Here is a 23,040-nt window from a genome sequence, read left to right as displayed (position 1 = left end):
GTATGCATGTGTGCTGGTGCATGTATGTGTGTGTGTGTGTGTGTGTGTGTGTGTGCATGTGTGAGTCTAGCCATCTGACACTGCACAAGTGCTTGAATGTATGCCTTAATGTGCCTGTTTGCGTATGTGCCTGTGAGTGTTTGCCGTGTCCGCCAGCCTGCTGCTGCACCACGTCCTCCTAACGGGGAGAGTTTGAAAACCTCCCTCCTGCTCTGACATTTCAGCCCCCAGCATGCCACTCTTGCTATGTGTGATATTTCTCCTGGCGTTGGGGTAATGGCAAACAGTGGCCCAGACTCCCAGGAGATGCGGCCGTGGTGACGGCAGAGCAACAACACGGTCACTTCCCACAATGCCACAATGCTACAGTACTAGACACTCCTCAGACTCCCCTCAGATTCCTTCTATCGCTTCCTCTCCTTCCCCTCATCCCTTTATCCCTCGACTCGACACTGTACAGCGCATTAGTTCTACATTTGCACATTCCCCAAGTCGTGCCTCTGCGTCATTATCTAAGAGAGATTAGGCAAGATCAAAGGTAGCTTCCGTTATTTTACCAAGACCATCTGCTTAGGATATCATTAGCAACTGTACCTCACCCTGAGAGTTTATATATTCAGTATTTTCACACGTTTTAACAATTAGGCGACTAGTGAAGTGCTGGGATGATATATTATTATATTGCTCTGAGTATATTTGTAGAGTCATGGTTGAAATGCTTTTAAGTTTGCCAGCGCAGATGATGGCAAGGCATTGCTCATTAATTTCTGCACAACATGTATTAATAAGTATGAACGTGTAGCAAGATGAACTTTAATTTCCCACTTCATTAAGCCCAATGTTATTAATCTTGGGGCACACACTACGACTAAGCTTGTTTTCAAAGCAATCATGTTGGTCATGACACATGCACAAAACCTAATAAACATAATTACTAAAACAATTCTGGGAAGGTCTTTTCCTGCGACATCAGAGGGGATCATTTGTATGAAAGGGCAACAAGGATGTATGTGTGCATTTATGTTTGCACAGACGTGAGATGGCAGTCCTATAAAGCACTTGCATGTGTGTGTAAAGATATGCTCTGTGTGGAGTGTTTGAGTGTAAACTGAAAGGTGTAAATTGGCCTGTCAAAATGCATATATTTGTAATGATTAATCCCTCACCAAACCGGACAGAGGCCTGAGCAGCGGTATCTGACCAGTAGTCCGTGGGGAAGGGATGAGGGGGTGAGGGGGGCTCACCTTGCAGTCCGTTGCCGTTGGCGCTGGTGCAGGAGGGGGGTGGGGAGGCCTGGGGTCGGACCACAGGGGCGAAGGCGCTCTTTTGTTTAACTGCAGAGACGATAGGGAGGGAAAAGGAAGGAAGGAGGGAGAGAGTGAGAACGTGCTGTGAGTAGTTGTGGAGAGGGAGAGGGCAGTTAAGGTAAGGCTAGGATAGTATTACTGCCAGGGGGGATACACGATCAGTACTCACGGGCCCCTACCATCAACATCTTGTCCGGTTGAACAAATACAGGTGGCATATGGTGAAATACACATAAAAATGAATATTTCTTCTCCTCTGAGCTACATGTGTGTTCTCCGAAGTACTAAAACTAAACAAGCCCCCGTGAATGAATAGTAATATATTATCACCATCAATAATGTTATAACCCTGTCAGAAGTGATTCATAGAAGTGAAAACGAATGTGGGAGCTGGAATTAAATCAGCAGCAGCTTAGTGCTACTACAGCGTGCGATAGTGGCAAGCTACTCACTTCCATATGGGGAGTTGGCAGAGGATCCGTTGAGGAACCCAGGGGAGCTTGGCACTCCCAGGTTCATACCGGCATTGCCGTAGCCATTCATGCTGTTGCTGACGGTGTTGTAGCTCGACTGCTGCGGGGTGCTGCTGGAGATGTAGCCCCGGGGGGACACGCTGCTGGTGTTCCGGCTGTAGCCCACTGAATAACATGGGTGGGAGAAGGAAAGGGAAATTCATTCATTTCTTTTTTTCTGTCTGTGCAGTATTTACCAGGGAAATGTTCACTGATTACACTAAATGATAATAGAAATTTACTGCTGCAATCAAACATTTTTATATCAGCACATACTGCAGATGCCAGTTTAATAAGAAACAAATTTGGCTCTTAATTAGCCCCTTTAACTGCCTATACTGTAGGTGAGGATGGGGGCAGTGAATGTGGCGTTCAATAACGTAATTTTCTATCCATTATCTCATTTAAATGAGTGAAAAAAATAGTGAAATTTAACTATTTTTCATTTTGCTACAAAACCCCCTGGAATCCCCTCAAGGACCCCCGGCGGGTCCCTGGACCCCACTTTTGAGAACCACTGACTTATGGAGCCATATCGTGAATCACATACCTTGGTCATTCCCTTGTGACTCAGACACATTGACTGCTAGCTGGCTGCTGAAGGAGTTGACTCCCATCATGCCGTGGGAGGCTGTGTTAGCGAGAGAGGGGATCTGGTTGTGGTTGCGGGGAACGCTGTACAGGGCCTCGGCGATGTCAGCTGCCCTCTTCAGAATGATCTCCTGAGAAGCGCAGAGAAGGCAAAGGTTTTGTTATTTATGTTTTTTTTTATAGCTGTGCTTTTGCTTTGATGCATAGTTCATGGCTATATGGTTAACGCATGGTACCCTACATTGTTCCAGATATAGTGGTGAAAATACCCTTTGGTGATACTATCAGTAAATTTTCAATGGTTTCTTATTTAGCCGAGGCACAGGCAGCTGTGTGGATACAGACCTGATTGTTGTGGGGCATTCCATACAGGGCTTCAACGAGATCAGCCGCCCTCTTCAGTAACACCTCCTGATGAGGAAAACAGGAAGAGTAAATGTTAAGACCCAAGCAGATTATGTTTTAGACCCCAGTGGTCCGTACAGTAACAAACAATATCCAAAACAACATTACACAGCAGGGTCGCGGAGAGCTTTTAGAAATGTTTACATATTCAACCGCTAAATAAAAGCCACCCTGATTTAAGAGGCACCAGTGCTGCATTTATACAGCGCTACCACTTTGCTCCTTCCAACCATGCAGAGCAGTGAATAATGTTCCCTATCTTAATTAAACTGGCATAGTCCTTTAAAAACAACACCTCACCCCTGATTCTGGGCTCCACGTTTGCTCTGGAGTTCAGTGCCGAGTCCCCTCTCTTCAGAACAATAAAGTGAATTAGCTCTGGGTTAATCTAGTTCTGTTGTAATGACATTAAGGAATTTTTCAATTAACCTCTTTGACTGGCTGTTGCAAAGGACTTCACAAATGACTTCCCATCCAGCAAGAGCTGGGTGCTTGTGCCTTGGGGACACGGATGCTCAGGATGTGGTCTTATCCATGTCTGCATGCTTGCCCCCGCTTGACAATGCGGATTAGCTGTGTTGCTTTGGCTCTTAACACTGAAAATGAGTTGGCCCCGGATCCTGTTCCCCCCACTCTGTTTCGGGCTTTCAGCAAGGTGGGGTTTGGCCCATTTGTGTGTCTTTATCTGCTCTTTGAATTCAGCACTTACAATTAAATCCCTCTCAAGCAACCAGACTGCTCTCTTTGTTTTCTATAATACAGAAGGCAATATGCTCTATGAAAACCCTCTTCTTCTTTTAGAGTGCATTTAATCTGACAAAGGCAAGTTGCAGACATGGCTGTTGCGTGTGTTTTTAAAATGCTCGCTTGTTGTCACCTGCTGTAGAGCAGAGATTTGTCGACTGTGCTGTTAGAACCCTGGTTAAAAGCAATGCAAATCTGTCACCAGAAACATCTCAGATGGTGCTTGTTTTCTTCCCACATTCGCTGTGTTTTCTTTTGCGGGCCTCGGTAATTTGTCTGAAGTGTTCCATCACTTGGCAATAGCAGTGTGGGATTAAGACGGCAGCTGCCGTAAATGAATGTAAACACAGCCTTCGCGCCTTCAAACAGCGGCCTCCAAGACTTGGCCTGCATTTCCAAGGCACAGTGTATGTAGTGTGTACGGAGTGTGTGTATGGGCCCTTTCATCCTGAGGAGCATATCTACCACAGTCCTTGATTTATCAAGATGAATCACTGTAGAAGCCACTTCCAGCGTATGCCATGCTCTCTTATAGAAACATATCGCTTAATCCACCCCAAGTTACCGGATGGGTGGCTCTTAGAATGGGCATTTACCTCTGAAATTGGTGTGTATGCTCAACGTTGCATGCATCTAGTTTGCATACAAATAAAGAATTATGGTTGTCGTGAGGCAGGTAGACTAAATGAGAGGACCAGCTGTCTTGATGTGTTCTCATCAGGCAGAACAGATTTCTCTCTCTCTTGCTGAGTGAGATAAAGTGGTTTTCTTTCTTTTTGTCTGCAGTTAATAATTACCAATAATCTATTCTATCATATTTCAAGATCTCCTACATGGCTCTCAATTTTAAACAACAATTAAAGCAATTAAGACTGTCGCGTTCACAAGCCATGTTTCATTCTCTGTAAAACGTCCTCTCCCTCCTTGTCCATATGGTACTTTGCAGCAGTGACATAAGGACAGCTTGGAAAAAGGAGGAGAGAAAACGATATTGCCTCTCATCCTTAATCTGTCGTTTACCGCGTGGTGTCTTAACTAACCAAGCTGACTCGCAAGGCTATGCTTAAGTGGCAACCTAGTCATATCCGAGGATGATGAGAAGTGCTGCACCCAATCAAGGAAGAAGTTTGTTTTCTTCTGACGAGACGCTTTCATGCGTATCAGCTCACGCTGTGAATACGATTAACACGGAATAGTGTTCTGAGGGCATTTCCATGTAAATCTCAATACTACTCCAGCATAAGTGTAATTGGCTTTCTTGTCATGGAGACATATCAGAACACACCATGTTAAATTGAAACAATTAAAGGCCTCAAATGATTTCTGTTGTTCTGTGACAAATGCGTGACAGATTTCTGCTATTGTTTGCCTTGCTTTGCATAAAGGTCCCGTGTTCAACAACTGTTTAAATGGGGCTGCTCAGATGACAGATCACCCAAGATTTAGAAGCTGTTTTCCGTTATTGCCGGGAAAAAAATGAGAGGAAGCCATAACAAATGATGTGTTATAAAAAATATCTAACAATAAGGAAATGTGGTCTAAATCAGCCTGAATGTGATTCTTCAAGCACTAGATTAACATGGATGTTGTATTTATATTATCACAGTTAATAAAAGAGGGCCTAGGTTATGTAGCTTGGAGTGCTAATGCCATTATAAAACTGTAAGGCAATTACTCTGTTAGCTCTAGCCTGAGGTAATGAATGCATTTAGAAGCATAGGGCCATTAGATGAAGGTACTTCAAAGAGCACAGGAAGAGAGATTCATTTAAATACATGGGTAATTGCTTGACATGAACACATTTGTAATATTTTCTCCTTGTGGATTACACAAAGAATTGGAAAAGAATGGGCTTATGCTCATTTTGGGAGGAAAGAAAAGAATCCAAAGCAATCAGCTTAATAATAAAACAATATTGAGTTTCCACTTTTAATTTCATAATGAATCTAATTTGTTACAGAAGAGAGAAATTGAGTGTGATATAATGTGATATCCAGTCTATTTGTCCATTACTGCCAGAGGGCACAAAATGGTATTATAAATTGTCTTTTTTATATTATGAATAGAAAATTGTTTTATAACAAGATCTTAAAAAGGAGGGTGAATTCCAAAGTCTCTCTTCACTTAACGCGATGCCCGCAAACCAATCTCCTTTCTCATCACTTGACTGCTCACACTTATTACTTTCATATTCACCCTGGACTTTGCATTGAATTTTTATATCTCCACTCCTCCCACAGGGTCAGACTGTCATCTACGATGTTGTCTTAGAATTACGAGGTAAACTTCAATCAGAGGCAGCTTCCCCCCCTTTTTTCTCTGTGTAGCAACAATATTAGCGTGCATCCCTTGCTATCCATGAGCACTCCCATATTGGCTTTCTGTCTCCTTACAATTACCACGTGTCTTACTGGTCCCAGGGAGAAGGCTGGTGGAAATCAATATAGCGCAGTAATATTATCAACTGGAGGGTGAGCATGGGGGGGGGGGGGGGGGGGGGGGGGGTAGAGGCGGTGAGTGGGCTTGGTGTCGATTTGCCTTTCTGCTAATGCACACCGCGCGTCCTCCAGCTTTATCTTCTTTTTATAGAGTCTCCCTACCTCACCTGCACCCTGTAATGGCTGTTTTCTATATGCTGTTTCTGTTCTCATTCCAAATGTACATGCCAGCCTCAGCCTGCCGCGGGCTGTTTTATTGGGAATGTGCTTTTGACCCCGAGAGCTGACCCTCAGATGGCAAGCTTAACAATGACGAATCACTTGGTGGGATCATTTACATGCCCCCTGAACCCCATATTTGGGTCCATTAGAGAGCAAATCAAATATTTATGTTGTTTATTGGAAGTGCAGGGTTTCATCTCACTCTGTGATTGTTTCATGCAAAGGCTGGGAGACCGTGCTATATTAAGTATACGCTCACCCAGGAAACTAATCTTGGGTTCAGTGTCAAAATCTGTCTCACAACCAACAACACTTTGTATTCAAGGAAAGAAGCAAGGTTTCTCTGTAATAAAGCTGTGTTTAACATTGTTGCTCTCTTTGTTCAAACGATGTGGATTTTGCAAAGACACTGTGACTTTTTAAAATTGTAACAGTGTAGCTATATTGACCAGTGATGCCTGCGGAGATAGAGAAAGCCATGTGGATATTAAAGATAAGTGTACTTTACCTTTTGGTCTACGTTTACAGTTGAAATTAGAGTAACATTTCATGTCTAGGTGTTGTTTCCTGTCTCCACAGGGACTGAGTCTAATTGAAACACTTCATATACTGAACCAGGGACTAGCTGTGATGTTCCATTTCTTCACATTGCCTTGGTCAAACATCTATAGCTACCACACAGTCTGTTCTTTATTAAATTGTCCGTTGGACGTTAATGATATTGCTGTGTTGCATGCTGGGATTTAATAGATAAGGTCTTTAAAGGTTTTACAGTATTATTAAAACTCTGAGGTGGCCACCACTTTACTGCATGCCAAGGGGTTTTGAATGTACTAATCAGTCATATTATTACACTTGACACATCTGGAACGTCAGTCACCAAAATTGTTACTAGCAGGGTAGCAATTAGTGAAAACACACAGATAGATTTTATCAATAGGAAATGGAAAGAGTAGAAGAATCAAAGGGAATGAAAAGAGTAAAAGAATCAAAGAGTTTCTGCAGGGGAGGTGGAAAAAAATAACGTGTGCACCTATTCATGTGCCACACCAGTGTGTCTAAAACTGATGTGGCTTTCAACTCCTTCACCCCAGGTTCAAAAGAAAACAATAAGAAAGCCAAAGCATAATAACATGCAGTCTTTGTCTATTAGCTGCAGTAAGACTAGGGGGTTTACGGCACAGGGTTCTGTAAACAAAAGATTAAACCAAATCGAGCTGCAGAAAATGAAAGGAAAACATGAGTGGGGTAATGAGGGTGCAGACGTCGTTTCTGACCAGATTACCATCTCCACAGACTACTGGAGAGGAAAACGCCTGATTGAGCTATTTTACCACACAGAGAGTTTACGCCTCTCTCCACACACAAAACCAATACCATTACCACGCTGGTTAGTGGGTAAGCCACATATGTGAAGCAAAGCTGTCACGGTTTGGGGTCACAGTGCTCAGCGTTGATGGTAATGTTGTTTTGTTTATTTGTCACATTCAGAGTATTAAGGCATTATAACCCAGACAGCTCCGTCTCATTGCTGTTCCGGGTTTTTCAAAGCTGTAGAGACACTGTACTGACCTTTGGTAACCTCTCAGGATCGCCGGGGTGTCTGGGGATGACCTTCTGCAGCCTCTGGAAACCATAGTCGATGGTTGGCTCATTCAGGGCTGAAAGAAAAGGAAGGGAAGACAAAAATTAAAACAATTTTTTTCTCTGCTAATTTTGCCAGAGACAGGAAGAAACTAATTGAGAAATTTGTTGGAATTTACAGTACAAAAGTCATTTCAGAATGCCTAATTTCAAAGAAACCTCAGGGGTGAGACGCTGTTTTATGAAACATCACCGACTCCAGGGGGTGAGCAATGGAAAATGACACGGGCTCCTCTGACACTTGTGTCACCAAGTGTTATTCCATTAACAGCCTTGATGACCTACATCAGTCTGAGAATCCTTCAGAGGGACCCTCCCCCTTTTTATCTGCTTGAGAATATTGACTACAGCAAACTACATAGCGGGGGTCTTTTAATCTAACAGAGCTTTAATAATCTGTGAAAGGCTGTCCACACATTGATCTAGTGTAAGTTGCTGTCATTTCACCCTTCTGCACCAACTGTACTGCAACACTGGGCCCGTGAAATACAGCAGCAGATCCCATGGAGCCATTAATCTCTCCCACCCCTCAAATAGTAATCTGGGGCATGAGGCATATTGGGCGATGAATCAGAGGCACAAAGTAAATGAATCATAACCCAGACTTTGGTGAGAGCAGGGCGTTTTATGTCTGACAGTCCTAATGGGTAATTGAAGGCTTCCTTACAGCTCCGCCTGATTCTAAACAATCATGTGTACACTCATAGGCAGGACAAGGCGAGGGAGGGAGGGCAGAGGAGAGAAGGAGGGGAGGAGGGGAGGAAAGGAGGAGAGCAGTGTAAAGGGGGAAGGAACGACTTAATAGAGAACATCACTTCTCAATGTAGATATCATTTTCAGGAGAGTAACTCCGCCGAGCAAGGCGCTTCATAAATCAATGGCTTTCTATGGAGACTAATAAGAGCTGCCTGCCTCTATTCATTGTTCAGCCTGTAATTTGGCCCATCACTCATTACTCAGCATGTAATTTCAGCATTAACACCGCACAGCTCGCTGAACCTGCTGAACACCAGAGAATGTGAAAGCAAGCGAACGCCCCCCCACACACAAATACAGAGGCAAGGCAGGGCCACTGTAGCACAAGCCAGGGAAGTCACGGCAGGAAAACGAACATTTATGTTTCTCACTCTTTCTTTTGTTCCCTTTCATCTAAACACACATTCAAGCATGCTCACACACAACCTATGGACACCCACACACACACACACACACACACATACTGAAACCTACTCACGCATACATACAGTAGTCGTGTACTAACACATGCACCACTTCTGCCAAAACCTGAATACAGTAATTGTCAGCTCGACCGTGATCAAATGGAGCAATTATGTGTTCAAGCATGGACAATGCAGGGTGCTAATCGATAGCAAGGATCTAGCTCACAAATACAGTGGTATTCAGCCATACAGGCCAGGCACACCTGAATAAACCCCACGCCACGACAACATACACTGCTGGAAATGTGATTTGACATGTCATCATGTGTCTCGAAACGACAAAGGTCTGCTTCGGAATGTGGGGGAACGCCATCTTCTCCTTAATAAAGGATTGATCTGCCATATTGATCGTACATGACAAGGCTGTAGCAAGGAATTTGCCCCCTTTCTTTTGTTATTTCCACCCCCTTTCTTATCTATGCACTCTGGCAGTCCCGTACATGTGTACACACACACAAGCATGCATATGTGTGTGTGTGTGAGTGCACGTGCCCGGCTGAGAGAGTGTATGTGCACGGCAGCCCTGCCAGACCCCGCTGCTCAGTGTGATGTAAATTGTGTATGTGTAAAAAGCACTCCATAATCAGGCCATCCATCATCAGAGGCTGTCAGTGGGCTCTCTCAGGGTGATACATCACGCTCTCCTGTCCTCTGCCTCAGCTGGGGCCTACACAACCCGCCAGGCATGCTGGGAACACAGCCGGAGAGACGTACAGTACAGGACGAGACCTAGGTTGGGAGAGGTGTTCTGTTTGATGTGCCTTTCCAATGATAATGATGCCCTACTGTAAATGCAGACCTAAGAATTGTGATGAATGTGGTTTGGAGGGTAGGGTATCCTGTACCCTTAAAGAACAGTTTAAACTGAATTTTATCAGCGTTCTTTACAGTTTATATACAGTATCAAATGCCTAGATAGGAAGCAATTGAACTAAAAATACATTAAACTTTTCTCAGTCTCGGTTTAACACATGGCTCAATTTTCTGCAGTTGCAGTCCAAGCGTCAGGCATGATCTCCGCATGTCGACATGTCGCCATCTCATCTATCATGGAGATGATCTTTGTAACAACCCCGGCGTAATGAAATTGGTGACACAGACCGCCATCTGCTATTGATTTCATGCAAATGCTTTTGACAGCTGATGGAGACTTGCATTAGCGCTAAACGGTGCTGTCAGTTGATGAGTTGACAGTTTTGTAGTCATAGCATGTACACTGGTGCAGACAGACACAGACAATGTCAATAATCCTGTAAGAGCTGCTGATGATATATACTGAGCACTTATATTGAATCTGGAGAATAAATGTGTTATGTGTGTATTCATCGCATTGCTCTGCACATTTTTTCTTGCAAGCAAAGATTTCCTTTCATCTACTGAGCTTTTACAAGAATCATTGGGACTACTCTTCTTACTTTTTCTTACACCACACACATTGACAGCAGCATTACCCCCCTCTTTCACTCCCACCTCTTCACCCTATGTCTTTTTTAATCCTTGGCACATCATTATGTTCCAACTTCACACTCTGTCGTAAAGTTTATACTCTTCTAAAGATATAACAGGCAAATCTAGCTCTGCGATGCCCTTGCATGACTCCATGCATGCCAAAATTAGTTTGGCCCTCCTCGTCCTTCTAACACAATATGGTAAAAGAGGGGGGTTGAGGGTGTGGAAGGAGCGTGTCCCCCCCCTTTTACCCCTCCTGTAAGGGCTCTCAGTCGCTGCAAGGAAACATGAAACCCTCCACACAGATCCCATAAATCCTGCACTGGGTGGGGAGTCTAGCCGAGGGGAGGAGGGGCTGAGGAAGGTGGGGGGGAACTGTGGGGGGAGGTATGATAGGGGTGGGTGGAGAGGGGGGGAACTGGGGGTCGCTGGCACGTTCCAGTCACGCCCGCTTCCCGGCTCGCGGCCAATCAATACCACTTTCCTGTTTTAGAGGCGGGTAATTATGAGGTGGAGAGATTGTGTGACCTCTCACCCCTGCTGCATTACTCGCCTGATATTAAGATAAATTGCCTGATTTTGGGTAAACATATGCTGCAATTCAAACTGTCAGCACTGGTTTGCTCAGGGATAATTTGTATTGATCTCCTGGCTTCTTCCCCATTTTGCTTACTGACCTCATGGATAATTAGAGAAAAAGAGACACGGGGAGGTAAGGCAGGGCTTGCATTTGAATACTTTGCAGGAGAGATGAAGAGCACATGGGAAGGGGGGCGAGGGAACATTATGGACTAATAGAATTTTCATTTTCTCTCATTTTCTGTTTAGATTTAGACAGGTTGCGTTTTTTGTTCAATTACAACACTTATATCTGTTCCCCTGCTTATGGTACATACACAGAGACATAATTGGTCATAGATTTGTTTCCATGGTTTGATTTCAGAGATGATTAAAATGTAACAAAAGTAATGAGACAGCAAAGTGACAGCAAATATCACATTTAACAGCCTATAACTAAAAGAATTATTGCCATGTTTGAGTAAAAGGAACATACCGTAGTAACTGATTTCAACAAGAAAAGAGACCCACTTCTTCAAGGCGGTTTGGAAGAAAATTTTAAGAATATTTTAGTCATTTTCTCACTCTGGAGAGTGAATGATCATGTTTCAGAATATGAAGAAATGGAATGCATGACTCGGTGTGCAGCTGTGACCATATCACTTCCAATTTTGAATATCGCGCATGCGCACAAGTGCGCATGGCAGGGCTTCAGTGGAATTCCTCTGCCTGGAATGTGCACTTCCCAATCTTATTTTGATCTGACGCCTTAATCTGCCCGTCCTTTCATGCTACAAACACATTTTCTCTGAGAGGTCCTTTAGCCGCCCCAGCTAGCCACTTTACTTAAAATGTAGAGTGGATGGCATGTACATGGCATCTGAGTGTGGTCTGCTGCTCCTTCTCCATGTTCTCTAGAAATAGGACACGAGTAACCGCTCTACAGGAACAGTGTAACATGGCCGACGTTGGCAGCCAGAAGTGCTTACATGGCAATACACCACTGTGTGCCCTCGGTCTATATGGAAGTGGATTGAACACATGTATTGACTTACAGTATCGGGGTATAAACATAGGGAAATGTTTGAGCAAAGCAGTAAATTTAAGGGAAATTGTTCCTTGTTAAGTATATGAGCCTGAATGGAAGCTTGCACAGAGTACTAGCATTCCTGCCAGCCATTACAGCTTATTACGATAACTCTATCTTTCCAGGAGATAAAAACCTAGCCTTGTTGCCATTTGCCAGCTATTACTTTCGCTAATTATACTTAACTGCTTCGAGCTTATCTCCACTCCTCCTACACCATTGAGCAGTTATTTTTTTCTTTCCCCTTAACACAAATTAGAGGTGGAGTGGGAGTTGGAAAGGGGGAGACAGATAAACAGCACAGGCAGAAGTTCATTCAAGTGTTATTGCATTTGTGACTTGTCAAACAGTCTAACTGAAGCCTTCTAGGCACCTGCAGTCTGTTAGATGGATGCAGTTCAGAACAGCATCAACACACATAATGACCTCGTCTCGCCGATGTTCAGCAGAGTCTTCCCGAGAACGAGTGAATATCTTCTCAGTGTTACTGTGAGGAGTTAAAATTGAATTCTGTGCATACAAAGAGGGTAAGATATTCAGAGGTCATGCTGCTGCTCCACAATATAGATATGTTCCAGTGTTGAGAGAATAGAAAACATGCATGCAGATGTAGAGACCATCCTCAAAAAACCAAACCAAGTCAAATTGGAATTTTCACAGCAAACCCACGCAAAGCAAACCTCATCTGTTTTAACACTGACCATATCATCTCCATCCACTGCAGCCAGTTATCACTGAGTGATTCCATCTCCAGCAGTCTCAAGATGAACAGGAAATTAAAATTTCAAAGATCTGCAGTTAGGATAAATCAATGGAGACAGATCAATGTTCATTGAAATTTCATGAACTTTGAGCCAATACAGATGAAAAAACCTAGACAGTTACAGTCTCCAGCAGATATTGCTCCTGCAACAGATAAAATGTAATTAACACGGTTAAAAGGGAGCAATGTTACAGATTGCACATCCATAATTTCAGACTCCCTTCATATCGGTCGTATTATTAGAAAGGGCCAAAGACACCTGTTCAATCCTCTTAGATGACATCTAAAGTATGTGTGCCACTTCTCTAAGGACGTCGGTGGACTTTCACACATTACCGGCCAACAGAAATCAAATGGGTTCCCTTCACAGCTGATTGCAAGCGCAAATTAATATTGTAAAATGAAGATCAATACATGGACGGGGCACAGATCGATGACGGCTAAATTACGGCCGCGTTTTCCCCCTCATTCAAGATGAGTTGTGTTTTCCTCTCAAAGTCAATACCGTGCTGCCTCCCTCATTCATTTCTCAATAAACTTGCCGATGAATTTCAATCAAAATGCGGCAGTGGAAGGAGAGGGAGGGGGTGGTGGAGTTCTTTTAAAGCCCGTTGGGTGTGGATCATACTGAAAATGGGGCAAGAAGAGGAGGTAGAAAAAGGAGGAGGAGGGGGAGAGATCCTCGTCTATCAAGAGCCCCCCTCCCTGCCTCCTCCGTCTATCTTTCCTGTGGCAGAGGACTGATGCTGTGACTTAGTGAGGACAATCCATTTTAAGAGCCATTACAAAACAGACCTCACAACGATACTGTGAGACAAAAAGTGGGCCCAATTAAAATTAAATCAATGAATACCATCCTTACTGCGAGAAAAAACACACACCCATACTTTCATTTTTCTCTTGAAAGATACCCACAATACATTTCACAGAGAGATGTAATGGGGGGAAAATACATGCTCAACTGCAAGTACTTATTTCAATCAATTTCCCGGAGCTGGATTTCACAGGTCACTTGCTGATAACACGCTGTGGAATAATGCCACAGTGTGCTTCTCAAAGCCTACCTGACAAGCTGCCTGACAGTGGGGGAGTGCAAGCACGTGTCACGTCAGCCCTCTAATTGGACACAAGGACCTTCCTCCGTGGAACCTTGTCGCGCTCCACACAAGCTCACAAGGCCTTCAAACCAGGCCCATCTAACTTGGCAACGAGTGTCTGCTCCACTCCTGTGGAGCTGGTGCTAAATACCAGAGTTGTAATGAGACAGGCAGGTATGGGGATATGGCTACTGGATAACATGCTTTGACACATGCTAAAACTGTTGTGCCAACTGGTTACAACCCACTTGACTGTGGCAATGACATTTATAAATGCCTATTTCATCCTTACTTGCAGCAGCTCATACTGCAGGGTGGTTTTTATTTTTTTTTAAATCAGCGGAAAAATTAAAAATTGTTCCCAAATCTGACATGCCGTGTGTAGTAAATTTGGGGATTTTAAATATACAATGCTTATATGAGGTATTTGGTGTGTCCTCCTCTAAAGCTGATCTGTTTACATACCGCCTTGAATGCCTTTGATTATAGCATATCTTTGCTGTAGGCCACACCCCACCACTGACCAACAACCAACGGAGTTCCAAGCCCAACCCTGCAGGACAGGAAATGAAAAGGAAGCTCTCCATCTGATCAGCTTCTGAGTCTGGGACTTCAAAGTGACGGCAGGGTGGGGAGGAGACGTAAGGATAGGCCCAATTCACAAGCACTCATGTGGTCTGATAAAGACGTCTGTGTTTGCTTATTTAAATTCCTTGTGAGAGGAGGGTCGGCAACTACATAACATTCTGTTCCTCTTTCTAAGAGTGGAACAGGAAGTGAGTTTAATTTTGGATTGGACAACTGGATATCACTATTTATATGTCTGACTCGCTGCACTGCACTAGTTTGGGTGGACATCTATTGCACATGCATGTAAAGAGTTTTTTTTTTTTTTTTCATAAAGTAAGAAATTGTTGTTGAATCTCAACTAAAAACAGACCCTTACTTCGGCACTATGAACATCTTCCTTTTCCATCCCTTACAGGGCTGACATTTCTTGATCTCCACCAGTATTGAGTGAAGCACACATGACCCCTTTGTCCTTATGTTGATGAATGACTGCCTCATACCCATTTTGTCAGATTTTGGTGCAGTGGAGTCGATAGCGTCACCTTGACGAGGAAACTTTGTGATCCATCAGCCCTCAAGGCTGTCTGGCCTCAACTAAGGCCTGGCAAGAGCAGCTCACTGTATGGGGGCATCTACTCCATCCAAAATCCTTCACCCAGTGTGCTGCGATCTTGTGAGGTCGAACGAATGGCTCTTATTACTGCCGCTTTACAGTGAGGAAAAAAAAAGAAAAAAACACTTGACTTGTACTAATAGCTGAGAAGCCATGCTGGTCACCAAAGGTCTGAAGACGAAGCACCCTGTCAGTGCCCAGCTTGGGAAATTAGCAAATAATGTTCCCTTCCCCCTGACAAATGTGTGACAGCTCGCCTTCGCCAATCATTCTCTCCTAACGTTATGATGCATGTCCTGGATCCCCACTGGAGGATACAGGCGAAGTTTACTGACCCTCAATTTACCCATGACAAATGGGGTCCCGGTAAATGTGCGTTTTCTGGGGCGCGGAAGGGGTTCATTTTAAGCAATCCTGGTTATGTGGATGTCACTGATTAGGATAAATAGTGGCTGAGTGTGTTAGGACTGCTTGCAGAACCATATTACCAAGGGCCTGCATCGTTGCCCCTGGAGGGGAGCTCTCGTGGAAACTTGGCCAAGATAGAAAACCAAAAGCTCTGATGCAATTAGGAGCTTAAATTGGATAAATTGTACGGTCAAAGTTTTTATTTATGATTTACTCTTTCATACAGTGCTGTAACTATGCAGTAAGAAGGTTAAGATGCTGCAAATGAGGCTGAAAATTGAGACTTTTTGTTCAAGAAATATCTGATCAAACCAGAATGTACTGTTTGCAGTACTTAATAAAATGGAAAGTATAATAAAGTATTGACCTCAGGCACAGCCAGGACTCTCTCCTTTTGATTTTCTACAACCTTGCTGACAGTTGGACCAATGGATAACCAATACATGGATTAGACAGAGGACAAGCTTGTAAGCTCTAAGGGACACATTTTGTTAGAAGGTAAAAGGTATAGACTGTAAAATAGTAGAAATAGCCAGCATGTCATTCCTTTAAAAATGTGCCAATTAAAGTACAGATAAAAGCTCCTCGAAGCAGTCTGTAAACTACAGCCTACTAAAGTTTTATATAGTATGTCTGTTTGTCTCATTAGTGTTTTAAACATTCAATAGTCAATGCCAACAGGATTATTTGACATACACTACAGGGTGCTCTCTTTCTGAAAATGGATTGTGAGTTTTGGAGCAGTTCCAGGGTACTAACCCGAGTGAGGACGTGTCCCTCTGCTGTTCGAATTGGCTGCAGTCTCCTCTGTGTTGACTCTTGGTAATTTGTGATAATTTCTTAAATTGAGCGAGTTAAATCTCCACAATTAGGGTGGTGGTGCAAGAAGAGTCAACATGAAAAAAAAAGGCACTCCTCTCAAGCCGTGCTCTCAAGTCATGTTTGAAGCCATATGCTTTGATAACTGGACCTTTGATATGCACATGTTGCTCTCCAAAATGACAACCGAACATTTTGTGCCTTTCAGACAGCACTGTGTCACTACATGCCCTTTTCAGGTCATGCAATTTGCTATTGTAACTCCAGGTCATTTCAAACCTATTTCCTCGTGTAGTACCATTTTTTCAAGTGCTGTAATACAGAAAGAAAAGCTATGGTTTGAAATGAGCTGTTTCACTCTTAAATACATGATCCACTCTCTTGCACTCGATGCATCAGCCCATTCGCTTTTTAATGTCTCAGAGAAGTAGCTAACATCCTTTCACCTAGCAATTACTGTACATATGGAGTCAGTGATACCTCATTCTAGCGTTATGCATTCTGCTCTCTTTAACGGGTTCATTCTCTCAAGCGTCAACCCTTGTACAATCAGGGTGAGCCACATAGGGAATAGCAGAGCAGAGGAGCCGGACCTGTCTATTGGTGACTTTCTCTTTTAATTCAGCGCACTAATCAATTGTACCACCATTGCCTCCAGGGGTAATTGTATCTTTATACTAACTGGAAGTGAGTAAGAACCCAGGGAAGACAGAGAGGAAGAATGGGGGGAGAGAAATCAACAAAGATAGAGAGAAGGGGACACGTTTCCCCAGTAAAACCTGATGGTAATCATCCCAATCCGCTTAGCCTCTGTGACTAATGGGGTCTGTTCTTAAGGGACCTGGCACTTTCACCAGGGTGCTATAGAAGCCATTAATGTCTTAACTTATACACCTTCTCAGGGCTGTGCAGTAACACATGTACACACAGACACACACTGGCGCACACACATTTCCTCCCTCTCGCTTGCTCTCACACTCTCACACAAACAGACACACATACACTTACGCAGCCACACTACACTCCTGTTTCATTATCCTGGTGCCTTGTTGGCCTCTGCTCCGCTCCTGCTAGGGAGGTTAAATGCAGGAGAGCTGGGCCAGACTGCACGGTTGGAGGAGAAGGGGACGGATGGCTGGGGGTGGTAGTGGTGGTGGTTTGGGGAGCGAGAGAGAGGGGGGGACTTGATGAGAAACAGCTGCCCCAGGATGGAGGGGTCTGGATGGGGGTTTCGGAGGGGAGGGGAGGAGGGGGGGTCCAGGCCCCACTTTGCAATTCTGCTGTGCTCAAGGCCAGGGCTGTGCTGGAGGCCTGGGGGTGCTGGGGGAAGTGAGAGTGCTTTGACGTGCCCCTGTTTCACTCTGCCCATCAGAGTTAGAACAGACAGAGGCTTCCAGGTCAGACAGGCTCTGACCCCCACAACCTCTGTCTCCTCGCCAATGATGACAGATAAGACCACCACTTCCTTCTGTTAGCCAAGATAATCAGATCCCTTACTTATAGTGTGACACGCACACCCTTTTCTCTCTCACATACACACCTCTCTCGTCTCTTTGCACACTTTCTCTCCAATGAATTCATATGGAACACACATGAGAATAACTTCAGACGCACTCATGCACTTAACCTGGATATTGCGTTTCTAATCTGATTCATAAAAAAATGAAACCACATTTTGCCTTACAAAATCAGCAAATTAGCAGAAAGCATTATCTGTCTCACAACAAGGCAGATAAAGAGAATTGGCAGAATGAGTTATCCTGACAGCTTGAGTTTAACAGAGCTTGGCAGCGCCCTTGTATGATGGCAGGTCAGAGGGGGATCAAGTTGCACTTGTAGGTGCCCCTCAACGAAAAAAAAGCCTTTTCGCTAGCAGTGCAGATCTCACACATTTTAACATTCAGCAAGCAGGGCCCTGGTTAGTTCATTACTAGCGCCTGGACTTGGGGCTGAGGGCTCCATCCAGACAGAAGGAGGAGAGGGAGGGGGGCACAGGAGAAGCCTGGAGAAAGGGAGGGAGTGAGGAAGAGAAGGTTTTGACTCACCAGTATAGACAAATCTCCCAGGGGCACCTTTGCAGAACTGCTTGGACTTGTAGGACAGCGTGACTTCCACAACACCGGGGATGTGCCGAGGTGGAGTCTGGACGCGGATGGCGTGAGGAGTTATCAGCTGGATTACAGAGGAAAATAAATAATGAGCCATCTGCAAAGAATCTGTGCTGTTAATACTACTGGCTAGAAAGTTTTGAGTAGATTTTTCAAAATAAAAGTAGCTGAATTTCTAATAGTTAAACTGAATTTTAGTCAAATCTATAAGAGAGATCATACCTCACTCCATACGAGCATGGTGCCGAACACGACTTGTAGGCCATCAAAGAAGTTGTCCCCTATGATGATGACAGTGGCACCTCCAGTGGTCCATCCCTCACTGGGGCTGATAGCCTTGATGCACGGGGTGGCTGCTTATCCAAGACAAAGAGAAGAGCAAATTCAGCACCTAAGCTTCAACATTCGGGCCCATGTCTCTTTCCACAAAGACACATTACTGCATCACCTCTACGCTCAGCCCTCCATGTCTCTCTCACAAAGACATATCATGGAAATTGCCCCTGGAAAAAAAATGATGGATTTGTCCTTTAAGGCATGAGAATCAAAATCATTTATCAGCGCGCTGGAGTGGTGTAGTTAAGCAGACCCTTCAAATGGTCCACTTCACAAAGGCTAAACGCCGGGCTCGCCAGGAAAATGATTTGATGGAGCAAATTATGTGTCAGGGCAAATGTAGCTATCAGAATTGATTAAGCATGCACCCGCATGTACAGTAAAATTTCAAAGTTGAACACATCTTAAATGAGTCAAGAATACAGGCTGTTAAAGTGGAAATGACAAGCTAAAGCTTTGCTGGTTCATGTTATTTCATTACCTTTGTTCTGCATATGTAGTACAGAGCAGGCACACTGAGTGTAGTTTCAGGTTTCATAACGTGAAATGCACTCATGAATTATTCAGATTGAGTTTTTTTCTTTCTTTTTGTGATCGATTCAATCCATTTCATATTGTTTATTACAATGCTTTTCATCTGGCATGACTTCTGCTACGTAGCTCTGCCATTCATCAACAGTCTGGGTTGTTATTATAATCTAATTTGAGTGATCTGGTGCCTCACATTCACTGTCATTTGATGCATTACCTTAATATGGTGTTCAGCACAACACCGTGTTTACAACAGAAATAGCATGACAGCTAGCCATAAAATAGCAATATCAAATTTAATCTATTTCCATCAATATCTTTTAATACACTATGAATTGTGCATGTTTTTCCTACTCAAAATGTGAGCAACTATTTCACCAAGTTCCTTTTTTCTTTACAGGCTCAGTTCTAAACCTCTATTATCCTTTCCATCCAGTAAGTAAATCACAGTCGGCCATTGTTGTATGGATCACCTCAGACAAGACATCTCCCTTTGTTTGCCTTGCTGTTGGGTCTGTTCAGGTCATGTTTGCTCTCTCTCCCTGCCCATAAAGTGCACACACACACATTGGTACTACAGGGAATCTGACTTTAACAGGCGCTGTTGACTTCATGCTAATCACCTCGTACAGATTTTCATTTGTGAGGCCTGGAGGAGTGACATTTGCTTTCCTTAATTGCGAAGCGGAGCGTCTGAAAGAGGACCAACCCTCTATGGGCATGCTGGGCCCCCTCTAAGGGCCTGACCTTCATCAGTGCGGACGATTACAGCAAATAATTCACCCTTCAAAATTACTGTAAACAAATTGACTTTGGGGATGAGAGAGAGGGGGGAGGAGCGGGCAGGAAGGAGGAGGAGGCAAGAAGAGGGCCTGATGGTGACGGTGGCTGCTGGGGGGCAGCTGCAGCCTGAAACCTACGACAGGCATACACAATCACGCACACACGCACACAAACACAGACGCACCACCTCGGAAATCCCAGTGCCCCCTCCCACACACAGAAGGACCCATGGAGAGGCAGCGACTGAGGCCCTAAGCCGTCCACCCTTCTGCCTAAAAATTTGCATATGTCTCAATGCACAGACAGAGAGGGGAGCATGTGCTGAATGGGGACCGTGGCGAAGTGGATTACACAGTCAGCGCAGGCGATCTGATGACAGACACGCACAATGCCCCCTCAGCAGATGATAGGCATCATGAGGAGTGGACGGATGAGGATGCAAAGAGCCGGCCTGCCGTCTGCGTGTTGCATCACTAAGTCTTTGCAAACTTTGGTTTACAGTAGAGGAGAATCACTCGATTTGAATTCATATGTCATGGCTTGTTTGGTTTTTTTTTGGGGGGGGGTGGGTTGTCCTGAATTGTTACCCTATTGATTTTGTTTGTGTGCTTAAATTTATTTCAAGATCCACTTTGCTGTGAAAATGACCCCAGGCAGCCGATCTGTGATCCGTCCTAATCTTTTTCCTCTCCACCGAGGGTTAGCCGTAGAGGACGTCAAAACTGATCCGAGATCTGAGCAGAGGAGGTCCCAGCTCTAGTATTGTGACACTCAAACAGGTCTGATGTGGCCCCGCGAAGCCGTCCTTTGTTCTGCCTGCTGAAATGTGTTGTAATTGTGCTGTGGGATGTCCAGATGGTCGGTTGATAGTGCAGCTGATGGGATTATACCTTTTACCTCTCCCTGGGCCATCTGTTCCCTTTGACTCTCTCTCTCGCTCCCTCTGCCTCTCTCTCACTCTTAACCTCTCTCTCTCTCATACTCTCTCCTTCTCTTTCTCCTTTCCTCCTATCCTTTTCCCCCCTTCCTTTTCTCACTCTCTTTCTTCCTCTTAGGCCCAGCAGTCTGGATTCACTTGTCTTTATTGCATAAACCCTAACAGCATTACAGCCACTTGGCATGCAAATGAGGCAGGCGCTGCAGGCTCTATGCTGAGTCTCCTATATTGTCTGGGGCTCTATAATGGTGGAACTGAGCTAAGGAACGTGTGTGTGAGAGAGAAAGAGAGAGACAGAGTCTGTGTGTGTCGGTGCTCTGCTGTTCGTGTGTGTCTGTATGTGTGGGGGGTGAAAGACTCGGCTATTTGTGAGCATGTTTATGCACTTTTGAGGCTGAATCTATACATGTTTGAGTGACAGGCAGCCACAAAGCGACATTCGTGTCTGAATGCATAATATGCTTGTTGTGTGACAGTACACACAAGTGAACAAAAATGTCACATGGTGTGATTCAGTCTGTCACCCACAAGGCTATCCCGTGTCTGCGCCAATAGGGGGCAGCACCTCTTGATCAATGTGAGGCAGTCGGTACAAGTGCAGTGTGAGCTGATGGGAAGGATGATGCCTCTCTGTTTCAGCCACACAGTCAGTCAGCCAGCCACATATCTGAGGCTTCTCGCCCAGTGAACTCATGAGGAAGAATGTGTTGCTAATTTAAAGCATGCTGTCTGTCTGCCTGCTAGTTGTCAGAGCACTATGGAGGACATGGCTGGAATTACATTTTATGACCAGGTTTCCTTTTCTCACGTGTCACATCTCTGTTTGTTAAAGGTGACTCAAACAAAGCGTGTGATCGTTGTTGATGCATGTTAAATTAGTTTGTTATGGAGCTGAGCCGCGGAGGGAGGAAAAAAAAAAATCTCAACTTGTGAGCGCGCACACTGTTAAGCAGAGGGAAGGTGTATTAAAGTTATTAGACAAAGACATGTTCAACTGGGCGGTTGACAATAGCTTCTTTTCTTGCTTTACGGGGCGTCACTCTGCTGCTTTGAAGAGTGTGGTGAAGAGAGGAAGAAAAGGATGGGTTGGGGTAACCTGTAAAGAACACAAGCACGCACACATGCATAGACACACGCACACACAACACATGGGGTCCCATGGGAGCGGGGGAACATGGAGGCGAGGGCTCAACCTCTTTAATTGCTCCCCTCATTAAGAAACTGGTTGCTAGGCGATCCACACCTATCGTGTCATAAACGTGAAACACACAAACAGAACGTCAGCGAACATAATGACTTTGGTGCTCCGGGCAGGACTTTAATTATTTGATTTTGTTCTCCAGTAGAGGAGTCATTAATAAAGACAAAAACAAATAGATTAGCTTTTTCCCCCACTAGGACTAGAGAGCACTGAGATATATTAATTGTCTAGTCTTTTTTTTCTTTTTTTTATTAGTCGTTGTTGTATTAAACATTACATTTGCTTTTGGTGATAGAACCATTAATGCCCATTAATGTGTAGAGAAGCTTGTTTTAGTCAGTGGTGTATATAAACTGTTTGCCCAGCCATAATTGGCTCTTGAAATCTGAAGATAAGCAATTTGCACAATTGGCCCAAGTCAGTTCTCTCCTTTTTTTTCTCTTCTTCTTCTTTCAATCTTTCAGCTGCATGTGCTCCCATCTGCGAGTGGAGGCCACGAGGGTCATAAGGTTATGTTTAGTGCATTTTACTTTTTGGATTTCCCATGGTTTGGTGGTCCTTCTTTTCTCTTATTTGGCTGAGCAGGCAATCAGTCTATCATATGGAATCAGTTGGAAGAAAAACAGTAAGTTCTGTTTTTCTCATAGGCAGCCCCCCCCCACCCCACCCTCTCCACACACATACACACACTTACACA

General features: G+C 44.3%; 1 protein-coding gene across 8 annotated transcripts in view; it reads right to left on the bottom strand.

The window, feature by feature from the left end:
- Positions 1 to 23,040, bottom strand: part of LOC118329332 (transcription factor COE3) — a 67,229-nt gene that overhangs the window by 2,089 nt on the left and 42,100 nt on the right. For 2 of the 8 annotated variants that reach the window (XM_035663460.1, XM_035663463.1), the window contains exons 9-15: positions 18,778 to 18,911; positions 18,493 to 18,619; positions 7,792 to 7,880; positions 2,756 to 2,821; positions 2,370 to 2,541; positions 1,760 to 1,945; positions 1,167 to 1,334 (exon numbers count right to left, since the gene is read on the bottom strand). In XM_035663460.1, the coding sequence (XP_035519353.1) occupies positions 1,167 to 1,334; positions 1,760 to 1,945; positions 2,370 to 2,541; positions 2,756 to 2,821; positions 7,792 to 7,880; positions 18,493 to 18,619; positions 18,778 to 18,911 (942 nt within the window). The remainder of the gene's footprint in view (positions 1 to 1,166; positions 1,335 to 1,759; positions 1,946 to 2,369; positions 2,542 to 2,755; positions 2,822 to 7,791; positions 7,881 to 18,492; positions 18,620 to 18,777; positions 18,912 to 23,040) is intronic. The other 6 variants (XM_035663465.1, XM_035663467.1, XM_035663461.1 and 3 more) reach the window with 3 other exon arrangements.

Source organism: Morone saxatilis, unplaced genomic scaffold (assembly GCF_004916995.1).
Source record: "Morone saxatilis isolate NCDOM2014 unplaced genomic scaffold, NCSU_SB_2.0 Contig19, whole genome shotgun sequence".
Classification (NCBI taxonomy): domain Eukaryota; kingdom Metazoa; phylum Chordata; class Actinopteri; family Moronidae; genus Morone; species Morone saxatilis.
The sequence above is the reverse complement of the archived record's forward strand: the minus strand, read 5'-3'. Positions and strand labels throughout refer to the sequence as shown.